At 41.4% G+C, this 26,453-nt stretch overlaps 1 protein-coding gene across 1 annotated transcript in view; it reads right to left on the bottom strand.

Annotated features, from left to right (window-relative positions):
* Positions 1-26,453, bottom strand: part of grm2a (glutamate receptor, metabotropic 2a) — a 49,714-nt gene that overhangs the window by 5,122 nt on the left and 18,139 nt on the right. The window contains exons 2-4 of the mRNA XM_036531651.1: positions 24,330-24,983; positions 4,452-5,289; positions 1,430-2,493 (exon numbers count right to left, since the gene is read on the bottom strand). Coding sequence (XP_036387544.1) covers positions 1,430-2,493; positions 4,452-5,289; positions 24,330-24,839 — 2,412 coding nt within the window. The 5' untranslated portion in view covers positions 24,840-24,983. The remainder of the gene's footprint in view (positions 1-1,429; positions 2,494-4,451; positions 5,290-24,329; positions 24,984-26,453) is intronic.

Here is a 26,453-nt window from a genome sequence, read left to right as displayed (position 1 = left end):
ATTCTCTCCCTCAGACTCCCATCATCCCAGACACGTTCCCCTGTGATCCCAGCACTGACCTCCTGGAATTTTACAGCATAACTGCATACTAACAGCAAAGCCTCACAATTAAAACTATCCTCGCTCCTCAGAGCATGAACACATTTACTCGACTTAAGTTTTGAATGATGTCCTTCAAAGCATAGACTACCGTGATATTCTCACTTGCCAGTTTTGAAAATTAGACTAATCCGACACATGGTATTCTTTGATGTAAACAAAATTACTGTACAACAGAAATAGAAACACTTGAAGATTTGGAGTGTGCCCTGTAGATGTTATTGTCATGAAAAATTGTGTTTACCAATGATCATTCTAAGAAAACTGTCACCTAGTACCTGATTTCAAGGACAACCTGTCATTATCCACCTGACTTTGTACAGATAAAAGGCACATTTTATCCAGTCGCTTGCCTCGATATGATCTGGCCAATCCCTTTGTTCCTCTATGCGAACACATTTTCTTAACCACGTTAAAAGAAGGTCTGCTCCTTTAAACATACTTAAAGAAAGGAGATCAAAAGGGTTTTTATCTTTGTCATCTAAATCCTCAGGTACTACTGGAAGACTCAATTTAACAAACATTTTCTGAATTGGGTTTATGTGGCAATAGAATGATGATTTCTATGACGATGGACTGCAAAGCAATTAAGCAGCTAATCAATCAATTGTGATGTCACAAAAAATATATAACTGAACTTAATAAGTTGAGGTTAGTAGGACAAAATTTTGTTCAAACCATGAATTTTAGCATAGTTAACTTGTCATTTTGTCATTATGTCATTATATCATCATAACTTCAGAACACAGCCATTTAGAAATTCCTCCCCTATCTAAAAGAAATTCTGCTTCATTAGTGATTCTAGACATGGTTCCAGACAACATTCACTCCTCTTTAGAAATTGAAATAAGTTTAAATAACTCAATGAACAGGACATTCTACAGTAAAAAAAAAAAACAAGAATAACATCACAAAGAGATTGGTGAAAAACTGCAATCATTTGTCATCTATTATAGACTGCTCTTGCAAGTCTCGATGTCAGGGAATGTTCTTTTCAAATTTATAATATTGCTGTACTCCCAGGCACCACAATTCAGTTTGCTTTGGATGTACAAATATCTGTAGTTCTATTTCTTATAGACTCAAAAAGATTAAAAAAACCCTGCAGTCACAAGATTTACAAGCCCTGACCTGACCCTTCATACATCTGTTTATGTCAATTGCAAAAAGAAGCATCACCAGTGTTCCTGACTTAGCTTTTTCCTTAACTCTTTATGCTTTAGTCTTAGGGTAGACCCCCTTAACTAGCTTACATTTCATGCTCAGCAGCTGTGATTAAATTCTGACCTCTACAATGAACACTGCAGCCAAGTGACAGGAAATCACTCACCCTGTAGTCGCTGGCCGTGACATAGAAGATGGGCTGGAAGGCCAGCCAGATGATGCAGGTGGTGTACATGGTGAAGCCGATGAACTTGGCCTCGTTGAAGTTCTCGGGGCACTTCCTGGTCTTGAAGGCGTAGACGGTGCAGAGGACGATGAGGACGCAGTTGTAGGTGAGTGACACCAGCATGCTGGAGTCCTTGCTGTTGCACTTGAGGGTGACCACGTCGCGCCGCTCGGGGCTCACCTCTTTGCGCACGCCCGGCGTCTCCACCAGCAGCCACACCACCACCACCACCAGCTGGCAGGAGATGAGCGCCATGCAGATGACCACCTGCGAGGTGGGGCTGATGAAGCGCGGCCGCTGGGCGCCGTCCTTCACGCCGTTGAAGATGCGCGCGATGCGGTTGGTCTTGGTCAGCAGGGCCGAGTAGCAGACGGCGAAGGAGGTCCCCAGGCCCAGGCGGCGCAGGGTGCAGACGACGGCCGACGGCTTGGCGATGTAGATGAAGGTCATGCTGTAGCACATCAGCACGCCCAGCAGCAGGATGTAGGAGAGCTCGCGCCCGCTGGCCTTCACCACCGGTGTGTCGTTGTTCTTGAGGAACAGGCCGATCACGAAGAGGGTGCACAGCATGCCCAGGCAGGAGATGGTGACGGGCCCGATGGCCCAGGCGTCCTCCCAGTGGATGTACTCCTCCGGCAGGTCGTAGCAGCCGCTCAGGTTCTCCAGGGGCCACTGTCCGAAGCCGCAGTCCATGCAGGTGAACTGATCCAGTAGGTACTGGTAGGGCTGGCAGGGGATGCAGATCCAGCAGCACACGTCCCCTGGCTGCATGCTCTTTATCTCGTTCTTCCTGCAGGGGTCGCTGCACTGCGAGGTGGGCGGCACCTGGCTGTCCCAGGGGATGAGGGTGGTGTTCAGGATTAGGCTCTGTGCCCAGTACCCCACTTTCTTGTAGTGGTACCTGCCATCCTCCTTGTGGTAGTGGAAGATGTTGTAGCGACCCAGGCTGTCTCCGTAAGCATCGAAGTGGACAGCGTTGTCTGTATCAGCAGGGCGGAATGGGGCTGAAGGGAATGGAAGCACGGAGATATAAATCCATTTATCAGATATAAACTTGTTTCAAATAAGCAACTGTGCTGTAATAGCCTGTTAAAAGTCACATCACATTATTTGTATTGCAGTGGGCCTTGCACAGCTTGCATTTCATCCATGTGGATATTCAGTGAAACAATTTGGGTCAAATATGTTACTCATTGGTATAGCAATGCCCCACCAGTGAATCGAACCAACAGCTTTTTGAGTGATGACCACTAATGCTTATCATTACACTCCACTGCTGCCGCTAACAGCGTATGATTTCATGTGAAGTGGAAGTCTGCAAACAACGTATTTTACCTCCTGGGACCCCACTTTGTATATTGTTCTTAGCCTTTTACCCATCCCAGACTGAATCTGTCATATTTACTCTATTGTTTTTAGTTTGTGTTTGTTTGTGTTTTTTAAATTGCTAATTGTGCACTGTTTCATGTTTGCCACCTCAGAATTTGCAGTGTTAATATGACATAAATTAGATCAGCATATGTCTGCTCCATCACTTTGGCTCATAGTACGGTATGTCTCCTCTGGTATCGTATTTCTTTCACACTGGGTTTTTGGAAGAGCACCTGATGATGTGCAGGACACAGGTGCAAACAATGCATTTACATAATTGTAGCCAGAGGGTCAACTAAAGTCTCTGTTTCCACTGATGCACTCATGTCTCTCTCCGTGCCTGAATGAAAAAAACAGACACTGATCTTTTCTATGTCAGAAACAGACCAGAAAAGAAACACTTAAATTTGAACATATGCACACAAATTCATAAATGGTCCTTACAATTTATGTTTCTGTGAGTTCAAAGCCTATCTCTGCTCGTTTCTTTTTCAGCTGACAGAGGAGGGGATTAAGAAAGGGACTGAAGGTAATTTGCTCAAATGAAAGGATCTCCATTTGAAAGAGATCAGGGATTTCTTTGGTTAGGTCTGCTCTGGTGGTCTTGCGGCTGAAGAGGTCCCATATGGGGACTGGCTCCTTTAACAATCCATGAGCGTTAAATATTGCCTGGACATCGCCATTCTCTAGGTCTACCAGCCAGCCTCAGTCATGTGTAAAGATGTCTGACTCTCTTCTGAGCTGAGGCCGTAAGACTCCTCCTGCAGGTGCCTGTTCAGCCTTTTCAGATATAACAAAAGCCAATGATCACGGAGCATTTCGGGAGAGCATGTTACTCTCATTTACATCTAGACTCCATAGCTAGAGAAGCACAGGCTTAAGCTATTTCCCTTGAATAATCTAGCTCAGACTGTCACAATGCATTTTCACTTGACAAAATGACTCATGAGGTTTGTTATTTTGTTATTCATAGTGCAGGCTCAATAATTTTCCACCGTCAGGAAAGAGTGTGACAAAACACGTTACTGAGCGTGAAGCTGATAATTAATGTTTTATCTTAGCAAATTGAATCATCACAATCTCTTATTGAGCTATGTGGAAATATCCTTAACCAAAAATTTTTTTTTTATATTGTTATGGATATTATTATATATGGGCATCATTTAATGAAGTCAACCATTAAATTTTGCCCTCCTGCTAAGTAATTTATTTCAGCTTCAATAAATTGCATATTACAGTTACGTCACAATGGCAAAGAAGCAAAGAACAAGCAGCCCTGTGTTGATCATTATGTGAGCATGATTTTATCTTTTCCTTTTCATTTAATGTTTAGAGCTGTCCTTCTATTCCAAGACAGAAACCTTTAACCTTCCACTGCAGGCTCTCAGCAGTAGTTATACCTGATGCATAGACTTGTGTCTTAGGGGTTAGAAATTATAGCAGAATGTCCAAAAAAACTGTATATTCTTTTTGTACCTGACATTAATTTTTTACATTATTTTTGGTGAAATCCTGTTACACAAACAGCAAACCTGTGGGTTAACATTTGTGGTTGACAATATAAGACTCCCATATGCACACACACGCTCACCGTCAAACTTGGTTTTCAGGATGAAGTCCCTGTAGAGCTTCCTCCCGTTGCCCGGCTTCATGGCGTCGCACACCTTGGTGGAGTTGGGGCACACGGCCTGCCTCATGTTGTGCAAGGCGTGGGCCATGGCGTAGACGGCGTTCACCACGAACATGATCTTGGACTCCTGCTCGAAGATGCCATCGCGCAGGGAGTGTCTGCCGCAGCTGAGATCATGCAGGCTGCACTGGAACCGCCGCTCCCAGAACTCCCGGAACCAGGGGTTGCGTGTGTTGTTGTACGGGTCCAGCTGGGTGAAGTACTCCTCGAACTCCTTGATGGGGTAGGAGGCCAGCTCGATGGTGAAGGCCCCATCGGCCACCAGCTCGCTGCCCCTCACCACGCTCTCCTGCGCCCCCCAGCCGTCGCTGGCCACCCAGATGAAGGACACGTTCATGCGGGCGGCCGCCACCAGCAGCTCGCGGGCGTCCTCGCTGCGCGTGAAGAGGATGACCACGCGGGCGTTGGACTTCTGCAGCAGCGAGCGGATGACAGCCTCGTAGCTCAGACGGCTCATGGAGCGGCTGACCTTGGCGGAGGTGGCGATGCAGATCTGCCGGGCGCGGGCCTCCTGCTGGAAGGCGTCGATGCCCGTCTCGCCGTAGTCGCCCTCCGAGGCCACCGTGGACACGTAGGTCCAGTTGAAGTAGCGCAGGATCTCCGCCATGGCCTTGGCCTGGTAGAAGTCCGGCGGCACGGTGCGGGCGAAGTAGTCGTAGCGCGTCTTGTCGCTGAGCTTGGCACTGGTGGAGGCATAGCTGATCTGCGGGATCTGGAAGAGTCTGAGCAGGTTGGCCACCTGTCAAATATGGAGGGCAGGATGAGCGTGGCTTATCAGAGAGTCAAATGACTGGGGAAACTCAATAGGAACATAGACCATATTCCTTTGAAAAAAATCCACACTCTCCAGGTAAATGTATATATCACATACTATTTGCAGAGTTCTACCACTGCCATTTTCCAACACTACCTCTTTCCATTCTCTTTGTGCCTTCCCTTCTGGAAACAGAGCAGACAAGCCATGACCACTAAACAAGGGAGCAAACAAATGATCCACACGGGTGACTGTTTCACTGGCTTTTTAGCCTGGAGAAGCAATCAGCAACACGCCACTCTCAAGTTTCTCGTCTCCTTCCCACATCCAAGCAGCATCTTTCACAAGTGCTCTCTGATTGTCTGGCGCGAGCCTGCGGGCACAGCAGACTCCTGGGAAACTCAAGGTTTTAAATCCCAGCCGTTGTCATATCAAATCTACAATACTGTCAGCCATGTCATGCTGTAAAACCACAGAGAGAGAGCAGAAAGCTGATAAAAAGTGAAATGCAGATTAACACAGATATAGACAGCAATGAAATACAAATGAGAACACCCCTGACATGCCTCATAGTCGTCTTCTAGCGCTGGCAAATATTTACAATAAACAAGCTGTACCTGCCTCATATGAAAGACAAGTAAACAAAATAGACACAAAGACACACAAGAATCTATGATCTCAGTAACAGTCCCAAAACGGTTTTATTTATACCTGAATTTTTTTGGGCCATTTTTTGACAATTTATTTGACTTTCACCAAATCCTTTATGTGAGATAGGTGTGAACGAGTCTTATTTTGACTCTCAAGTCTAAGATCTAACTTGATGTTAACAATTCTCTGCTACATTGTAGACTTGGTTGAGTGAATAGATAAATTTGGACAATAGACACAGTCTAAACCGCTTCAATGCCTACCTACATAAAGCATTTTTTTCTTTTTTTATTATCATAGATTTTTTACTATCATTTTTGATCAGTGAAGAAAAGATGGGCGTTAATATCTGACAGGCAAGCACATCCAACTGATGTACTAGTCTCAAATCTCTATGTTGCCACAGGAAATATACGCAGGGCTGACAGATTTTATGGCACTGAGTGGCGGCACCACCTGACTGTCTTCCGCTGTTGGCGTTTCAACCAGTGCCTGAGGGCAGCACTGAAAATCATTCCTATGGATGAAGAAATATCTCTCTTCCTATTTAATTCAGCACCTACTTTACATTTCTCACCAACAGGCCAGAAGAGCAGTTGAAATATTATTTGCCAAAGGTACGCGCGCAGCATGCGGGTCTGCTTTGTGCAGGCATCTCACACAATGAGGCGGTTTGTTTCTTGATTCACCAGGGCATTAGCTGTGTGATTCATTATTATTATCATCATTAATTTACTCGGCAGATGCCCTTGTCCAGAGCAACTAACATTTCACATGTTAACCATTTATACTGCTTGATACTTATTGCAACAAGGCTAGAGCATCAGTTTCTCACCCAAAAACTCAAACCCATGACCTTCTTTTTACAAGCACAGCTGCTAACCTAAGATTTTGGTTTAGGAAGTATAGTGTATAAGAACAGCTGCAAAATATAATTAATGCCATTGTTTGAAAAGACAAGAGAAAACCCGTTGAAAGGCAACACATCTCTTTCTAGAGCTGAGTGTTCTTTTCAAGGACCGCTAGCAGAACGTATTTAACCATGCAAAGCCTTCTGGGAGACAATAAGACATTATTCTGTTACACTAGAATGAAATGGGTGTGTGTATATTGTTCAGGTGAAGCCCAATGAGTTTTATACCATGAGACAGTGCATAGTCTGAACCTTATCACCTATGTTTGCCTTACCATCACCTCTCCAGTTTGTGTGAATCTTTCCCTTACAACAGAAGAAGCTGAGGGTTGTAGAGGTCTGAGGTGTCTCTGGGGGCACCAAAATGACTTTGTTACATGAATGGAACCAGCACATCTTTGAGGAAGCACCTAAACCCAACATAGCAAAGGCACACTGTACAATGTGTAAAGTACATGCTTCCACCTTCTGCAAATATCCTTGTGAAACCTGACCACTAACCATTATAGCCAGCCTATCACTATACACTGTAATTAATGTAGTTACATAGTAACATAGTAATTTAGACAAATAAGACATTTCTTACTGTTAATTTTAGGATGATTGTCTATTTTTTTCTATTGGTCAGTCAGTTTCAGGGTAGCCCTATTTGTAGTATAAACATTCTCTATAGCATACAAGGCAGGTGGCAAACCTGACCCACAGTAGCAGCCCACATTTCACATTATTGCATAATAGTCACAGTACAAAGGTTTTTCCTTGTCTAATTTATTCATTACACAATGGGGTGTCAAATATTTTATTACTCATTGATGTACTCATTTGTATTTCAAAGATGGGTAAGGTGATGGAGTGGCTGTGCTGACAAACATTGCATTTATTGTAGTTATGTTGGTTTTATGCCTTTGGCAAAATGACAGGGATAACTTAAAGCCTCCTTGCTCACAAGCACCCTCATTTGGCTATATGGTAGTAGCATTTTAAGTATTTCACAGAAACAATCAACATTTTAAATTACAGCATTAATTCAATTTGTGAAAGATGTGGTTTTGTTATTTGTTTACACTCGGTTCAGAGGCCACACATGAAGCTCTGAATGGTGGTTTGAGGCTGTAGGTTGCACGTTGGTTATTCCCATTTGAAAGTTTCCTCTAAATTTATTTTATTTATTTTTGCTTTAATGTTAGTGTAGGCCTGAATGCATGTTTATGTCACCCTCACTGTATGCACAACAGTGATGGCAGGATGTAAGCATACACACCTTTTAAACAATTTTAATTTCTTCAGAAATGTATTAAATACATGGTGGAAGAAAAGTGTTGACAATGGTGGGTAAGAGCACAATCTATGAAACAACAGTCAGCAACCATATACATAGGGAGTGAAGTAAACAAAGAGACAAGGCAGGTTGGCAGCACAGTGCATTTGAAAAACAGTCCCCACCCCCCAAAATCCAAACCTTCAACTAACACCTTAGCTAATGCATTTTTATAAATCAGGTCTATGAATGGCTTTTGCAGCAGCTGACAATCTCTGTAGCAAGCCATTAGGTTGCAGCTGGATGGTTATGCTGGATGGTAACTTTTTGTAGTCATAAACATCTACAAATAGGAAATGACAAATGAAGCAATGTTAACAACACTGAGCTAATTGTCTGGACAAAATAGAATCCGAAAGCTGGTTTTGATGAAACATTTATTATATATTTTTTTGAAAAATCACAATCTGAGGCTGAAACCCTTCACACTGACAAGCTCTCTTTAGAATCATAGGGGATCTGACGTGAGTCATTTCAGAAACTGTCGATGCAAAGCCTTGACATCTCAATACTGGTGAAGGAGTACAATATTATTACAATGCAAAGCTCCCACTGCCATGAACTTATGTTCCTCTGGCTTTAGAAGTAAAATGATTTGCACAAACACTTTAAAAAGCTGAGGATATAGCCATAGCTATGTGTTGTATTGGAGACAGAGTGTGGCCATGGTAAGCCCAGCTTTATGTTTAAATGTGTTCATTATATTGATAAGCAAAAACACCTGCAAATGTCAGCATACTGACATTTCACACAACCACAAAGACCTAATCTTGATGTTTGGCTATGATGTCAGGTAATTCAGGTAGTAAAGGGGCCTTTTAAGATTTTAGATATGTCTGATGGTGACCTGTAATGTCCTGTTTCTTTCCCAGAGGGCAATTTGTCAGTTACACTGGCCACCTCTGTACGTGACGTTGGGCTGTTTTCATGTAATCCGATCTGGAACCTGTGGAAAACAACTTTGATCTAAAAGACAATTTGCCCTGTGGCCTGAATGAGAGCCCTGAGATACTCATGATAACATGTACATTTGGCTGACCACTCTGTTCATTTCAGCAGAACAAACGTTTGTTTATTGCCTTCGTTCTTCATAAAGGCAGACTGTGCCCTGACCAGAGCAAACAGTAATCAGATTTGCCAGATACTTCTAAGTTCCATTACCGCATTGTGCAGCTCCAAGTGACATTCTGCACAATTGCCCATCTGTCTGTTTGTCTATTGATCTAAGGGTAATACAAAACGGCTGGCGGCTGACAGGAGAAGGACGTTGCAAGTGTGAGGGAGTAGTGGCAGTTACTAATTTTTGGTTTTACTTAGCAAGCACAGACCAATGTAATACCCTATATACCAAATACCAGTATGTGGTACTGTATTTGGTATAAATTCAGTATATATTTCACCAAAACAGTGCTGGGGTTGCAAGGACCTCTTCCCAGGTTGGGAACATGCCCTTGAGGACAGCACCCAGTGAAATATGGTGTGCAACCACCAAAAAAGAGAACGTGATTTTGAGCAAGAATGCACCCTTTCTCACCTAGTCAGTGCAAGGCACTACTTTTCATGTACGTTGCCATAGCAGCCATTAAGACAGAAAAGGCGGGTCCTCCAGTAACGGGGTAGTTAATATTAGAAAAGCTTTTGATTCCCCAGAGCTTTCTAGCTTCGCCCGAGTCCAGCTTTACTATGAGCTGAGAGCCATTAAACATTATCTAAAAATGGGTCCCTGCTTAACCTCTCCTGACAGCCCATTTGAACGTGTTTGTTGACAACAGCCTGCAGTACAATAGCTTCTGGGAACTGAATGACATTTTTGGCAGAAGAGGAGAAACAAATGTGATGCATTTTGACAATTTAGAGGCTGATCAGCATTTAATGGTCTATTTTATGACTTATTAATATGAAGTATGATCCTGTTTCTATAATTATGTCATACCTTTTTGAATGCACTGTTAGGAACATAGAACATGCTAGGAACATGCACAGGTCCATAAAAATGTCTGCTTTTTAATCCAGTTCCATGCAGCACTTGCAGATACGGACTGACAGCCAGGACCAGCCCCAGTTAAATGGAGTGCAAGAGGAAGAGGGGGAGGAGAAACAGTGGATCTCCATCCATACTCTGGGAATCACATAGGGCCTCTGACCTTCTGATTCACTTCCATACTCCATACACATGCAAATACTGAATGTCCACCCCACCGAGAGAATTTCACACAAGCACGCACACATACACACAGCAATAAGCTGTAGCAACATTGAAAGGAACCCTCTGGCCCTGCCGGTTGAGTTGAGCAGTTAGTGCCCAGTGGTTTTTAGAGCATCCCAGCTCCCGAGGTCATCATCCTCTGCCCTTCCATGTTTCATATCTCTACCAGTGCTGCCAAAGGGGTCTGCAACCCCTCTGTGAACTCGAACCCACAGAGACGCTGAGGGCAAGGAGCTCTTTCTGAACAAAGAGTTCTCCCCGCAGATGAAATTATTACTGCTGTTCACCTCTTTAAACTACACAACAGGTTGTCTGTAGGAAATTCAATTTGGCACAAAAAGCTTCCATGTAACTGTAGCATATAGTTTGCACTGTGTACTCCTAACCACCTGCTTTATGTCTTTCAAAGACCTCTTGAGTCTACAAACCACTGGCTGAAAAGCACAGTGAGCTCATATCCTCAACCTCAAATGGTCATCCACATCATAGTTAGACAGCCCTTGTTTTTGTCAGCAATAAATGTGTTCCATCTTTATTCATTTGTCATTAATGTCAGTGCACTTTTCACAACTGACAAATTCAGAATCTGCTAGTCTGATGATATGGACTGGGGGGTTGACTTTGCTCTGTGACTACAAGTGTAGTGTATTAGTGTGCACAGTCTTACTGTTATCTGACTTAGCGGTATCATAGCGCATAGCGGTACCAGCAGGCATGTGTTTATGTTATTCAGTACAAACTGCACGATCATTTTCCCTGTTTCTGTCTTGTTTTCATTCCCTGCCTTCAATATAAAGAATGAAAAAAAAATAAAAATGACATTGATGACAATATACAGTCAAAGCAAACCATCCCAGTGTATGTCATTAATATGTATTTTATTCCATATTTTCAACAGGCTACTTCTTGCATGGTCTTTCCAGGCTCTTTTCAGTTTTTCAGTTGTTGCAATTTCTTTTATAGGAAAACTGCAGACCAGGAGTGTAACCAGTAGAAAATAAAATTAACATTACAGCGTTAGATATTAATTCCTACACATGCGATATTCAATATGCATCGGGCAGGCTGTAATAATTTTCTAGAATGCTTACACCCTGTGAACTGATAGGTAGTGTCCTGACACACTGAAAAATATCAGCAATTGATTTTCAGTAGTTTTTATTCAACTCACAGGTTCAGCATGTTTGCCTTAATATAACAATTGTTTTAGTCTGTTCAATATGTATGAAAATCCATTTTGTTTTCAACAAACACAAATGAAAATACACACTGAAGATTCAAATGTTTCTTTAAACTGACCACAACATCCTGCAATAAAAACATGATGGAGTACACTGAAAAGTATGCCAAAGGAAATGGAATGTTACTCCAGTGAGGTGAAAATGAATTGCTGTCATTTGCAATGATTTCACTGTCAGTAGTAATATTCTGAATCTCTGGTAAGGGGCATTGTTACATCTGTTGACATTTCTATCTGGTTTATTAGAAAAAAGAAAAGAAAACAATGGTGGGGGTACAGAATTCAAAAGCATTACCAGACCAGAATATTATGCAGTGTTTCATGCTGGAATTTGCACTCCAGGGCTGTCAGACACACTTTAATCTAGTGATAGTGACTTCAACGAAGCAGTTCATATTTCCAGGGGGAAAATATGGAAAGAGCAGAAGACATATGGGTCGCATCCGACACTCTTACGTCACAGAGATGATCGTTACATTTATAGGTTCCAGGCAATGCCAGACCTGTAGCTGACTCTAGACTATTCAGGAGGTGATTTGGGCTTGCCATCACAAACAACTCTCAATAAATAAAACAGCACATTTGAAGACACACTATAACTCTGAGAGCTCCTAACTGTAACACCCTCTATAGCTTTCCATGACCTAGCAAGTGGCTGCCTGTAATTCTCTCTATAACTCTCTTACTGAGAGTGTTATACTCTCAGTAGCTACACTCTCCCCTCCTATAACATTCTAGATGACTGTGAGAAGTTACCTATAGCACTGTCTGTTATAGTCTATATCACTGTGAGTACCACCCTGTAGCAACATATATGACATTCGATACCACTAAGTGTAGTTCCCTAAAGCACTGTCTATAACACTCTGTAATACTCTGAGTAGTTCCTTATTAAGTTCTCTATAACATTCAATATCACTGTCAGCAGCTTCCTATAGCACCATGTATAACATTCTCTATCGCTGTAAGTAGCACCATATAGCACTATAATTCTGTATCATTCCTACAGCACTGTCTATAACATTCTTTAATACTGTGAGAAACTCCACAAAACACTGTCTATAACATTCTACAACACCCACCTGGACAGCTTCCTGTAACACTCTGTAGCAGTACTGAGCATAGAGAGCATCTGTTTATCACAGTGGCCCTGTACTAGACTATCTACAACCTTCCATAACTGAGAGAGCCATATAACACTCTACAACCTGCTAAGCAGCTCTTAATAAGTCTCAATAACACTGCATAAACCAGAGAACAGTTCAGCATATCACTGTCTTTAACACTATATTACCCTGAGAGCAGTTTTCTATAGCACTCTCCATAGCACTCCAAATCCCTGAAACTATAACATTCTGTATAACACTATATTAACCAGATATGTGCTCTCTCAGACTGTAGCAAACCTCACTGTGTACATGAGTGCACTCCAGTACACGCCTTCACTTCCTGGAGTCAAGGGCAGTGTTCGTTTGCTTCATGTGTGAGGAACCAGGGTCTTCTGCACAGTGGGCTAATTGTGTTTTTAAGGGGCTGACATATGCTGTTTCAGAGTTCATGGATTTGATGCCTGCAGGTTAGTACAATGTGCTTGATGTTTTCTTGTGTTTGTATTCTCCTCTACCTTTTAAAGATAATTATGTGGTTACTATGTATAAATCAATATAAATAAATGATAACTGTCTACTACATATATGCTCAGCTGTAATATATTCAGCTGGCAACTTACAGCTCAGTTGCTACCTCATTGACATGTAGTGCAGAAAGATGCTGGTTTCTGCTGTCCTTGATTGAATTAAACACATCAAACATCCCCCATAATATTCTCAAAGACATGCTGGATCCCCTCCCCTATGAAGCGACTCTGTATTTAATTAGGAAATTACAGAGCAGACGAGGCGAGGATTTGTGCATGTAAAGTCTCACTATTGAGCAGATTATATTCAGAAAGACTCTCTTCAGACCAGTGGGAGCAAACACATTTTGAATGTGCAATCCTACCACAGCTTACAGATAGAGCTACGACTGCTGCTTTGAGCCTGTCATGGTTCCTCATTTCTTATTCATTTATACAGAGCCCCACCACAGCACAGGGAGGATGTCTCTCCTTCTGTTTTATCTTTCGACTTCAGTCAGTACGTGCACGATGGTGATTTAAAGGAGAGGGACAATTATTCTGAGCGTTTCTGTGGGGAATATTGTTATCATTCGTAGTATATTGTGTTTTCTAATTTGTTTAGCAATTCAAATGTATGTTTTTTTCCACCAATGAACAGATCAACATGTTAAGGGGATCTATATCTCAGACAGTCACAATTTGGCAAATCTCACAATTAGTGTGATAAATGACCAAATTATCATACATGAGGAGAGTACACACACACAAAAAAGAAAAGAAAAAAATCAACAGAGAAAATGACATATTCACAGTATTAAGGACTGGAGTTGTGACAATGGGCTTAACAGTAATGTAAGAGTCATTGTATAATGCAATGTAAGAGTCAATGCCGCAGTACTAAATATTTATACTGTAGTGTCTGACTGTAATGGCTCCCTAAGTCTGTATTTGCACACACATGAAAGGAGGAGCCAGGTTATGCTGTGGTGTTGTTTTTATACTGTCACATCAGAATTTGCTACTGCAGCAAAATATGACATGTATACTGCCAAATTTCTGCTGTCTCAGGTAGCAAAATGCACTTCCATATGCACAGGAGAGTAATAATATTTTGAGAAACATTTTGTTGTTAACACGACACTTTGTGGGGGGAGGGGGGGGGGGCAGCATATTCACACAGTTAAAGCACAGCTGTAGGGAAAAAGAACGACCCTCCCTGAGTGCAGATTTTCACTGCGCGTGTGCAGTATGTAGGGCAGGAAAAAGTAACACCACAACTAGTATTGCATTCTGTGCCGTCTGTCAGGCTGAGTTTTGAGGCCAACTCAGACGTTCTCAGTTGGCGCTGAAAAATAGTGTGAGTGCTGCTGTGTCCCTGGAGGCAGCACTGCACTCTGATCCTCCTGTTACGGGAGTGTCCCAGGAGAGACAGGAAAGACAAGCCATTTATGATAACAGCAATGAAGTCAGGGATACACACACTTTCCTGTGCTTAAATAGCGTTTGTCTTTTATACATGTGGTATATGTTTTCACTTACTTTTTTATTGTATTCAAGGCTTGAGTAGGTTTGTCCTTCTGAATTCTTCATTTCTTACTTTGAGTGGGTGTGCTGTCTCGCTTGCTCTGAAATAACACCTGGCTGAAGACCATGATTTGCATCTTTCTCTTCTCCCTGTTCTGTGATTGCTCAACCATCATGCAGTGCTTGTTGTCATGCTAAATATTTATACTGTACTTCTTGTGTATATATTTAAGTGTTTCAAATGTTTAGACAGTATTAACATCTTATGAAATTTGAAGTAATCCCTTCTCTCTAACCTGTGGATTTAGCCACCTCATATGACATTCCATCTGTGTGAAAACTGGATTCACACCCACACCATTCAGACTGGAAACACTTGGGGCACACATTGTGCTGAGAGAGTGAGGACTGGCCGTATTACAAAGGGCACAGAATCAAATTCTTTTATTTTTATTTATTTATTTTATTTGGATAATATTGGAATATTTTTTGGATAATCTGGCCCTTTCATTCATGAACCCCAGACTCCAGACTATTGGTCAATGTATACAAAACCCTGGATGCTGGTAAGCAGGTCAATCTGTGTCAATCAATTAGTGAGAATTTCCATTATGAAATTACTGCATAGCTCTTTCACATGGCATGGACATGACAATGTAAAATTGAGGACATGACCATGTAAAATTGAGACGGCAGAGGAAGACACTATTCGGCAAATGCTATTAATTTGTTTTATTCAGCCATAAATACCTACAGAGCAGTGGCACCCATCTCATAACTCTGGTTAACAATACGTCCACTGGTGAATAATGTAGCTGGTCCCGGCAGTATTAGCTGTTGCCAAGGGCTTTATGGGTGTATGTATCCCAGACGTCTTTTTGGCACTCTTAAAGACATACAGTAAAGCACTATAATGCTTCTCCAAAAGCAGGGAGCAGGGATATATAAAATATAAAAGTGCCTGGGTATGACCGACAGCCGCTCTATCTCACAGAGGCAGCCTGCCTTTTTTCAACATGAGAAGCCCATCTGCTTGTCCCAGAGGACTTCCTCTCAGTGTGCTCCAGCAGCAATAACACAATGTCCCTAGAAATGGTCTGGGTTTGCTCAGTAATGTGCACATACAGCATGCAAACATGTTACATATACACACACAAACACACACATTAGATAATGCTGATGATGATGATGATGATGACTTTTAGAGCCGTTCATAGTGAACAGCACTTTACATGAAGCTCTGAATCCAAATGCTTGAGTGCCTCTTTTTTGTCAAATATTCAGAACCTGCTTCCACACACAGACATTGCACATGCTTTTGAGGGTGGGGTGGACCACCAGAAAAAATCTAGTTTGGTCTCTGGATACCCGTCCCCCGATTTCCTGCATCTGGTAGAATGAAAACATGGTTAGACACTAGTCCCGATTAATTAGTTCTCCTATACACCAAATAGCAGGGCAGACTGCCTAAAGTAACCATGTCTCCTGTTTTTAATCATTCCAGAGAGTAAAGGTGTGACTGGCATGAGCTTTAAACCAAATAGTTGGTTTAATAGTGGGTAAATAGTGGGTAAATACTGCTGACTAGCAGTTACATTGATGTACAGGTCTTTGTTGTGAAGAGGACAGAAATGTGCCAGTTATGTTTGTTCTTGCTATTTCTGGTGTTTGCTCAGTCCATAGTATGCAGCTGTTCTGTTCCACTGTAATCATTATGTTTTATGGAGATATTATAATCATTCGTCCAAAGCCAGAATTTGTGTTTTAGCATACAAAACCAAAATAAGGCCAAAATTGGAAAAAATCAAGTGTTAAACTGTCAGTAGTTTATCCCTCCAATGACTTTTTAAATTAGCCTCTTTTGTACAGGATGTAGGTAACTTTATTTATCTTTTATGGACACAAAATTGCAGATTCAAGGTCTAAGAAAAGAAAAAAAAACATTTCCAGTTTCCAAAATGAGAGCAGTGGGTACTGATTGGTTGATATCACACATGGTGGCAGTCGCAGTGCGCTTGTTCTGGGTGACATTCTGTGACCCTCCCTCGTCACGCGATTTTCATTCACCTTCAGATGACTTTCCACTTTGTTAATTAGCAACGGCGTGCTGTGTTTCCTAAATGTGTGCAAACTTTCTGCTTAAAACAACAAGTGCAGAGGATGCTGAGGTATGCTGCATAATAAACAGCATCTTTTTGAAGTCTGCACAGAAGAATCTTTTTCTTCCATCTTCACTTCCTGTGAAAAATGTTCAAACGCCATGAAGATTTCACTTCATTCCTCACAGTTGTTGTTTTCCTTTTTCCATAAATTACCTTGGATTTTTTCCAAATATGTCCGACGGTTTGCATTACAAAGGAGATTTGTGTTATCCCTCTGCCTGATGGGTGCACGGGAATGTTTCCCAAAACCACACTGTCACCATCTGTAGCATTGTTGAAAGAGTGTTCGGGTGTTTATGAGTCTCAGAGCAGGGGCTCTGCTGACGTCACATAGTGATTTAACAGTATGGCCAGGAAAACTATTTTCTGCAAGACCACTGTCTGTTAATTCTGTTGATTGCCTTCACGTCCCTTTTTTCCTTTCTATAAATGGTCTAAGAGACCAAAGCTCGAGTTCCTGGCAGGAACTAATTACATAAGTTAGTCCTGGGGCTAGATATTGTTGACTGTAATTGCAGAATTCAGCACATTGCCAATTAGCATGAAGCGCCTAATGTTTGATGTAAAAACACTAAGCGTCTCTCCGCAACCCAGTGACACCCATTAGTAACCAGCCTCCTTGTGAATGCAGAAGAGTCTCCGCCAGATATTATTCTTGTGTTCCAGCACATACATCTATCACTGTCTCCATGGAAACTTTATTTTCATTGTAAGAGAATTCCTCAGTTCACAAATCAATTCAATGTTTACTTGGAGCCATAAAAAATATCCTGGCAGGCACACAACAAAAAATTCCCTCCCTGTTGTAGGATTTCATTCTGTGTTTTTAATTTTCTTCCTGTTAATGCAGTCATTCCTGAAACCTGCGACAATGCTGAATATTTCTATCTAATCAGGTCATAAAATACAGGGAATTCTCCAGAGAGACATAAATATTAAGACTGGTATACTGAGAGAAGATATCAATCACAGCAAATATGTATGTTACCATACAATGCATTACTGCACTGTTTCTTGACTTTTTACCCAGAAAAAAAGCTTTAGTTTGTCTAGAGGAACAATATGGATTTGTTAACTGTTTTGCCCAAGAAACTACACATGATTTCACAAGACTTTCTAACAACACAGAAAAACAATTAGAGAAAATTTCCAAAGAGAGTTTTAAAGAGAAAAGATAAGGAAAACATCCAAAAGAGGGCTGAAACCTAGGATATCACTATTGGTATCTTAAAAAGAGTTTTGCATTAGTTGTGTGGTTAGCTAAGATAAAATTTGCAGCTGTCACAATTCCTGTTGCTATGAGGAAATAGCTAGCTCACTCTTTTGGTCACACAGTAGAAAAACAGCAAGGCCCATTGTAATTAAGCCAGTATTTATAGACTCAAACAGATCAGTGAATTAATTAGTAGTTGGTTTTGGAACCTTTCAGTGGATGGTTCAACTTCTATTTTCATTTCAACTCACAATTTTAGTCATATATAACCATAATCACCTTTCATTATTTGACCGTAAGACTCACTTAAAAAGTAGTTTATCAAAAATCAAAAGCAAACTCCTTGCTGCAGTAGCTGCATGCATTAGTTGATGTTAGCAATTAATTTTTTTGTAGTATGATACTGTATGTCTGTATACAGTTAGTTTTATTGCTCATTTCAATGCTTTCATGCTTTCTTAAAAAAAGGTTTTTCAGAGAGTATTCGATCTATAGTAAAGATGAGGAACATTTACATTTTTTAAAAGTACATTTATAAACTTTCAGTTGAATGAGCTATTCTGTGTTTTAGTGTAGAATAGCTGTATAGTGTGGAAAAGAACCTGTCTCCTCTTGTCTTTTGCTGGTTGGAAATTCTGCCTCCAGATTCTTTGCAGTTGAAAGCACTTTAATGATCTCCGAGTGAGTAGTAAAAAGATGATAATAAAAGAGAAATTTTAACAGCAAATAAACACAGTGTAACTGACTATTAGGCCTGAATCAAGATTTTATTGCAGGCATCTGCATTTCGCATTAAACATTATACAACTAATAAAACATATTACAAATGAAATATACATTTGGTGTAGAAAAATAATAGATACGTTGGCTTAATAAAGCGTTGACTGGATATTTTATTAGTTAGGCATACAGCCAGGTATATCAGACCCGTGCTGCTATGCACCCTTCCGCCAAAACAACATCTCCTTCATGTCTCACATTATACTGTTAAGAGCAGATACAGACATGCAGTCAATAATTACAATGTGCAACATATGTGTAAAGTGGATTTACTGGTTTTCTATTGTAAACCATTTTTTTCTGAAAATTTTAGTGCCCTCAATAATTGGATTTGATAGAGATGTGTTTTTTATTATGCTATATTCATAAAATTGGCCAATAGCTGGTCATCCTAGAGAGGAGTAATTTCTGAAAATATATGTCAGTTCTTGGCATGGACAAAATGCGGTGAGATCTGACAGGGCTAATTCTCATCTTGGGAATCTGTCCACTGATCCAAAGTATGTCAACTGCATAATTTATTACAAGTTACAGAACACTAGTAACAATGACCAGCTAATAATACCAGAGTGAAAGGGAATCATAGGGAGCCCAAATACTTGAATTAAGACCCTTGCATGTTCATGAGGAAGCAGTGATGCTATTGGTTATCTTGAGAGTGCACAGCAAAATGAAAATGGCTCACATTATTCAGAACCTTTTCATTTCCAAAAGTCAAAAGCATTCTTGAAAACTACAGTCAGAGACACCTGTCATATTTAGATGCACCAGACCTGTGCAAGACTGTCCTGATTAAGACAAGATATGGCCTTCCTGATATGCACTGTTATTCAGCACTAAACAGTACTGTTTTCCTTTCTGCCAGGTGTAGTTTCTTATTCCTGGAGGTAATTAAATTTGAGGGTGAGTAATCTGTTTTTAGTGTATTTACTCTAGAATAGGAGAATTTTACCTTTTTATTTATTTTATTTTATAAATTTATTTAAATTTATCTTGTAATATTCAGGGAAAGAATATACTTCTTTATATTTATGCACACAACCACAATATTCAGATATACCTTATGAACTAATCCCTTCATCCTGTTATATGTACCAAATATATTATTACACTGTACAAGCCAGGCATATACTTATAGTTTTAAGTGTTTGGGGTGAATTATGTTATGGATATCGACATGGATTTTTATTCTTTTCAGTTTACCATGTACAATGTATATATTACACTGATCCAATACTATTAATAGTGATATGCTAGTCACATTTTAAATTTAAGAAATTAAATCTCAGTGCAGCAATCACTATCATTAACTATGCTTGAGTAATAAAGCATTATTAATGTGCTAATAATTGACTAATTGAATGCAATAATTGAATCCACATGAGAAGCAAAAAGTTAGTTTTCATATATTTAAAGCAAAATTTCAAACTGCTGAGCAATATGCACACTCTGCCACGTATTTGCCCTTTTTGCTTTAATTATCTTTGGGACACACAGACTGTTTAATCCATTCATAAATCAACCCTGATTATGGCCAGCTATGTGAAGGCCACTGCATGGTGTTTGTTTCGTATTTCCAACCAAACACTTAAAAATACATGGGGATCCTTTTTGTATATGTTCTCCTCAAACTAACTGCATCCCCAAAATAATTATCAATGGCAATTGTCTGGCAGTTTTTCAAAGAAGGGCTCACCGCGGAATGTACACCATCCAGGGAGTAACCCATTTTGAATTGACTTTATTTTTAATTCTGCACTGCCCAAGCACTCCCCATGAGTCCTGTCAATGCTGAAGGTACCAGACAGGTTTCACTGCTCTCTCACAGTCCTGCCGGCCTGGCACTGATGCTTCTTCCCATGAACACCAAGCTGATCCTGCCAACTTCTTAGACGTCCCGGTGGCACCCCCGTGGATGGGAACACTAGCGCGCTACCCCCAGAACCCCTCCGGTGGCGTCATTAGCCCTTGCGTTCTAACACTTCTTGGGTCTGGGCTGAGTGCTGCTGCGTCACCGCTGGCAACAGTGCCAAATCCAGCAGTAGGTTGTTTTATTTTTTGGTTGGGGGTGATTGCCACAGTATCGTTCAGTCAAAGCTTTAGAAACTGTTAAGTGGATGGAACCCCCCGCAGGTTCCTAGTTAATTACTTCTAGTATTCCTTTTTTGTCTCCATGGTGATGAGCACCGTCGGCGTTTGTTCCCTTGTCTTGCAGACCTTCGCTTGCCCTGCAGTAACCCGTTTGTCTGCAAGGTTTGCAGCGTCTGACACAGCCCCCCAGTGCTTGCACTGAAGGAGATGTGGCTGAATAACCTTTCACACAGTCTTTTAACTCTAGACATCGTTTCTTGCCTGACTGAACTGCAGTACATCATGCAACAGGAGAAAGGAGCCCGCTAAAACGCCTCCCCGGCTGACCGTTAGGCAAATGAAACCTGAGTCTGTGGTGTGATACCACTGACATTATAAGGTAAGGATTGAGAAAAGCAGGCCTTCTTTCATTCTTTAAATGTTCAAATGCTTCCACATCTCCATGCAAAATCATTTTAAATAACATAAGCCACAGATGCCATCCTCACTCAGCATATGTGCTGTTGTTCTTCAGCTTTTTCCACAACTCAAGATGGAGAAAAGGCTATTCATATACTATACACTATTCACTGAAGCATCCTTGGGAATTCCCCAGTATTCTTAGGAGCAAGGTCTATGAAAAGAGCTGACATCAGGACAAAAACACAAGGAGAGTCTAATTGGCATTAGTTAAGATGTTAATTTTACCTGTACTTGGTTAGGTCAAGGCGTGCATACCTGTAACATGCTTAAACCTGTAACCTTGCCTCAATTCAGTGTGTGGGTGGTGTCCATATGCATATCTTTGCCTATGGTAGTCTGTGTGGCAGCATCCATTCTGAGACAGAGTGGCTGGAGGGCAGAGATGAGCCCATATGTCTAACCACTCAGCACCTCACACATTCTCTGCCTTACTGCAGGAAAACAAAGCGGACTTTTATGACAGACAAATGTAGACCAAGAGAGAAAGAGGCTGTTGTTGGATCATAAGAAAAACAATGCAGAAGCTGTATTTTATTATCTATTATCAGCAGGTAGGTGACAGCTGGTGGTAAATTCATGGAGAGGATATGCATTAATTTAAGGGTAATTAGATGGGGCACTGCACCTTAGTAAATGGCCAAAAGATTATGCCTTAAAAATAAAAATAATTAATTAAATAAATAAATAAATAAAATAAACCTTTTAAGTGTCGCTGTTTCCACTACAAATCCCAGCAAGCTATTTATAACTCTGAGAAAAAAAAGAAAAAAAAAACTTTGTATTATCAGTATGAAATTTACCTTTAACTAATTTCCACCTAAGTCCTCTTCTTCTGCTGGCAGAACTAATCTTAAAAGAGTTCCTGTAGTCCAGTTTATCTATCCCTTATTTCCCTTTTATCTCTTTATTTTCCAAAGCTACCATGCTCCCTCCAGCTAAAGCTGGGTAAAGGATGTTCTCTGTAGCAGCAGAGTGCAGCTCTGCTCGGTTCATTTCATGGCTGGTGCCTCTAATCCTCAGCGTAGTGGAAGCGGAGTGTCACACTCCTTTTGCAAAAAGAGTTTCCTCAAATGAGAACCTTTAAGAAATTCAACCATTTATTCAGGAACTGGAGAATGACTGTAATCACAGACAGCCTTCAAGACTCACATACAGGCTGAGGCCATTTCTCTGATTGCTTGTCGGGGATGGGCGGGACTGTTGTTCTAAACAGTTCATTCTGAACCAACGTTTCTTCGCACGTCTCTCCCTGGACCCCCTGAGTCCACACTACGGGAGGGCCGTGTAGCCCAGGCACAACCGAATGACTGAGCTCAGAATGTGTGGTGATTAATGAAGAATTTGGACCTGATGAGGAACCAGCCATGTAGGCGAATGTGTGGGAGCAATTAGCCATCAAAATGCTTTTGACAAAGCAATCACGCTGTCACCGCATCTTGGCTTCTCCCAACACCTGTAGTTAGTAAGTCTGCATCTGACCTACCAGGGGTGTGAACTGACAGGGGAACCGAAATAAAGCTCACCAAACTGAGCATGGAAAATTAGATCACCTGAGCCCACGAAAAAAAACAGGTAAACGGATCCACGACTGTTGTACTATTCATTAAAGTCCTGCATCAACATAATGCACCAATTTCTAATGCAGGTGTTTTCCCTTTACATTTGTTACTGGGCCTGGGTGCTGGGTAAAATCCTACACACAATCAGTTCTCAATTATAATTGTCAACATTCCCAGGCCTGTGCAGCCTACCTTTACTGAGGCAAAATGAAAGAAAATATATCTTAAAATGTCTCTGAATTATGATAATGATGAGCCTAGTTGTGAGTCAGTGTGTAGGGACTGACAGGTGCCTCAAGTAATGCTGAGAGTGACATGGAAGTGTGTGTGGGGGGGGGGGGGGGGTAAATACTCCTACCATCTGAAGAGTATTTTATCTTTAAAATTTCTAATGCAGGAAGGTAACAGTGGAAGGTAACTATGAGTCAGCTCCAGTAGGCTTTTGGAGACATTTGGAGACCTTTATCTAAATGCTGTAGTGATCCTGTATATGTTATAATATGTTACAACAATATATACTGTATGTCATACTAATGTTCTGTACTCTTTGCAGTAATGTAGTAAATGTCTGTCCATATTTTGGCAGTCAATCTTTGATTTGTCTGTGCATAGGTGTGTGTTACAATATTGTTATAAGATTGTTATAACATTGCTTTGTTAGGTTCCTAGTCATATTTTTTTTACACATAACTTAATAAGCTACATTATTCCAAAATCACATAACATATGTATGCAATAAGAATGGTTTGATAAATGGATGCTGAAAGGTCCCCGCTTTTGTATTTTTGTGTGCATTTTTGCATGGGCTGTGGGCTTGCTCAAGCATCAGAGAATTTGCTACTGTAAAAAAAAAAGTTTGCAGCATAAAAAGAAATCCAGTACTCAGTTTATTGCATTTTTTTCATACAAGAACTGTTGAAAAATAATCAATTAGAATAGATCATCAGTTAGGAGAATCATTATCACATCTCATCTCCAGCAGTTTGGTGAACTCCTCTAAATGTATTGATAACCTGCGCTTTGCAGGTTATCAAGGTTATGATTCTTCATCTTGTGCATCATTACCATACAGACAGACCTCACAGACAATCACAACTTTAACACCAAACCATGCAAAAGTTACTAATTAGTACTTTTATGCAAGATAAAGTGTTGCAGGTAGGTTAATGCTGCCAAAATTAATAGCAGTGTAGGGAAGATAAGGCACCCATTGTGACAACAATTTTCTACAGGAAAAAACACAGGCAGAAAGAAGACGCAGCGCAGGCAAGCAAGAGCCAGTCCGTACCTGTATGGAGACGTCGCTGTAGGAGCCGCCGATGACCCCGGAGATGGCCAGCGGGAAGTCGTCGTGCAGGGCGTAGGAGCCGTCGGGGCAGATGTACTCGGTCTCATCCACCTTGGTCAGGGAGGCACGGACGAACTCCAGCGACTGCTCCAGGGCGTAGGTGTCCTTGGAGCAGGTGTCCAGGATGTGGGCGCCCAGCCTGAGGCCCGGCAGTATGCGCTGGTCGCGGTTGATCTCGTCCAGCGCCAGCAGCATGGCTTCCAGCCGCTGGATGCCGCGCTGCTCGTTGATCACGCCGCAGTCCTCCATGCCCTCGCCCTTATGGTGCACGGGGAAGAGGCCCCCGATCACCAGGTCCCCCTCCACCGTGATCTCCCGCTTGGCGCCCGTGTTGTAGCTGGACGTCGGGAGGGCCTCCGGGACGAGGGCGAGGGTGAGCAGCAGCGGGAAGAGGCGGTGAGGCCGCCAGGGGACCGCCCCGGGCCGGAACCAGGACCTCACAGCGGCCATGTGGATGGGGCGGATCGACGCTCTTCTTACTCTCTGGGTAGCTTAAGGTGCGACACTGCCAGCTTTTAGAGGCGTAGTGTTTTTATCATGGTGAGGTCCCCCTCCAGCATCAGTGACATCTTTTTTTGTGTTGGATCTCACTCCCTGGGGACAGAACAGAAGGAGCTCCAGTCTCTGCTTTTGCAATGCAACAAGACTATTATTTTTAGACAGCTATGCTCTCAGCTAGACAGCAGACATATCCTAGGTCATGCTGTAACCCCATCCGATTTGCTATGTTGATTGTTGCGTTTTTGTTTTTTGTTTGCTTTTTTCAAATGTAAGGAGGGAAAATATATAGGGTAATGAAATCTAAATATATTCAGGCTAAAAAACTCAGATAATACTCTGACATTTCCCATCATTTTCTACATTAACACCAGCTTGTCGTAAACATATTGTCCACCATGACACCCCTGTCCTCTCTGCTTGGCTCTCAGCTTTGCACAGATGGACTGGAGTCATGGCTCGACCCTGGACTGAGACGGTGCCTCGGGAGTGCGCTTAAACGTCAGCCAGCTTCATGCACAAGAGAGTGGCCACCAATTACTGGAGTCTGCAACCATTTCTTCACCATATCAGATGCTTTCGGATTGAACCTGCTTTTCTGCCAGAGCACATTTTACCTTGTGTTGGAGAATTTGATTACAAAGCACCATTGATGGATAAATAATTATAATGATCATTATTACTATTATAGAACTAATTATAATTACAATTATTAATTATCTATCTAAATGCATACAGTACATACATACAGACCAGGCTTGACACAGTGCTCTAGCCTGTAGGTGGAATGGCAAGACTAGTGGGGTTATATGGCTGGCTCTCATTATTAAACTTATTAAATTACTTATCACATTAATTATTAATTTATTCAAATTTTTGGATTTTTGTTTCAGTTGTGAAAAAGTAGTTATGAAGGCCAGCTCCTGTCTGCCTAGAAGTGATGTGTGAAGTAGGTGTGTTCCTCCTTAGAGTCATTGTTAGCCTTCTGAATTGTCTGTTTCTCTCTTCTCTCTCTACTGTGTTGGCAGTAAAAAAAAATAGCTAATACTAACTGGCAACAATAAAAATAGGTATAGAAGATTCTCACTCTTACTTCAATCGCAACAATGATGCCTCAAATAATTGACTGGTCAGACTCTACCGACACATTAGGGTGAGGGTGTCCCCATTCTCTTTGGTGTGAACGCACTGCTGTGTTCGTCATTCGGATTTCCTGTGCTCTGCTGTAGTACACGCATACAAAAAAGAGATATCCAGTGCAACAGGACTGATAAAAGAGCCATTCAAATCATCAACCAGCAGAAGTCGAAGATGCTGTCAGTCTCTACCAACCCTAAATGATGTGTGGTGCTCCCTCAGTAAGACTCATTCCCCAATTCCATGGGGGATTCTCATTAGGAAATTACCATGCTTTCTTTCACAAAAGAAAAAGAATGTGTGACATGCCAAGACCATCTTAAACCTATTTTCCCATCTTCCAAACTATATATAAAAATGTAATTGATGGATTTAATTACAGATTGCAAACACAACAGTTTTAACTAAAAAAATCTACATACATTCTAA

This window comes from Megalops cyprinoides, chromosome 6 (genome assembly GCF_013368585.1).
Source record: "Megalops cyprinoides isolate fMegCyp1 chromosome 6, fMegCyp1.pri, whole genome shotgun sequence".
Classification (NCBI taxonomy): domain Eukaryota; kingdom Metazoa; phylum Chordata; class Actinopteri; order Elopiformes; family Megalopidae; genus Megalops; species Megalops cyprinoides.
This window is presented reverse-complemented; position numbering and strand designations above follow the sequence as displayed.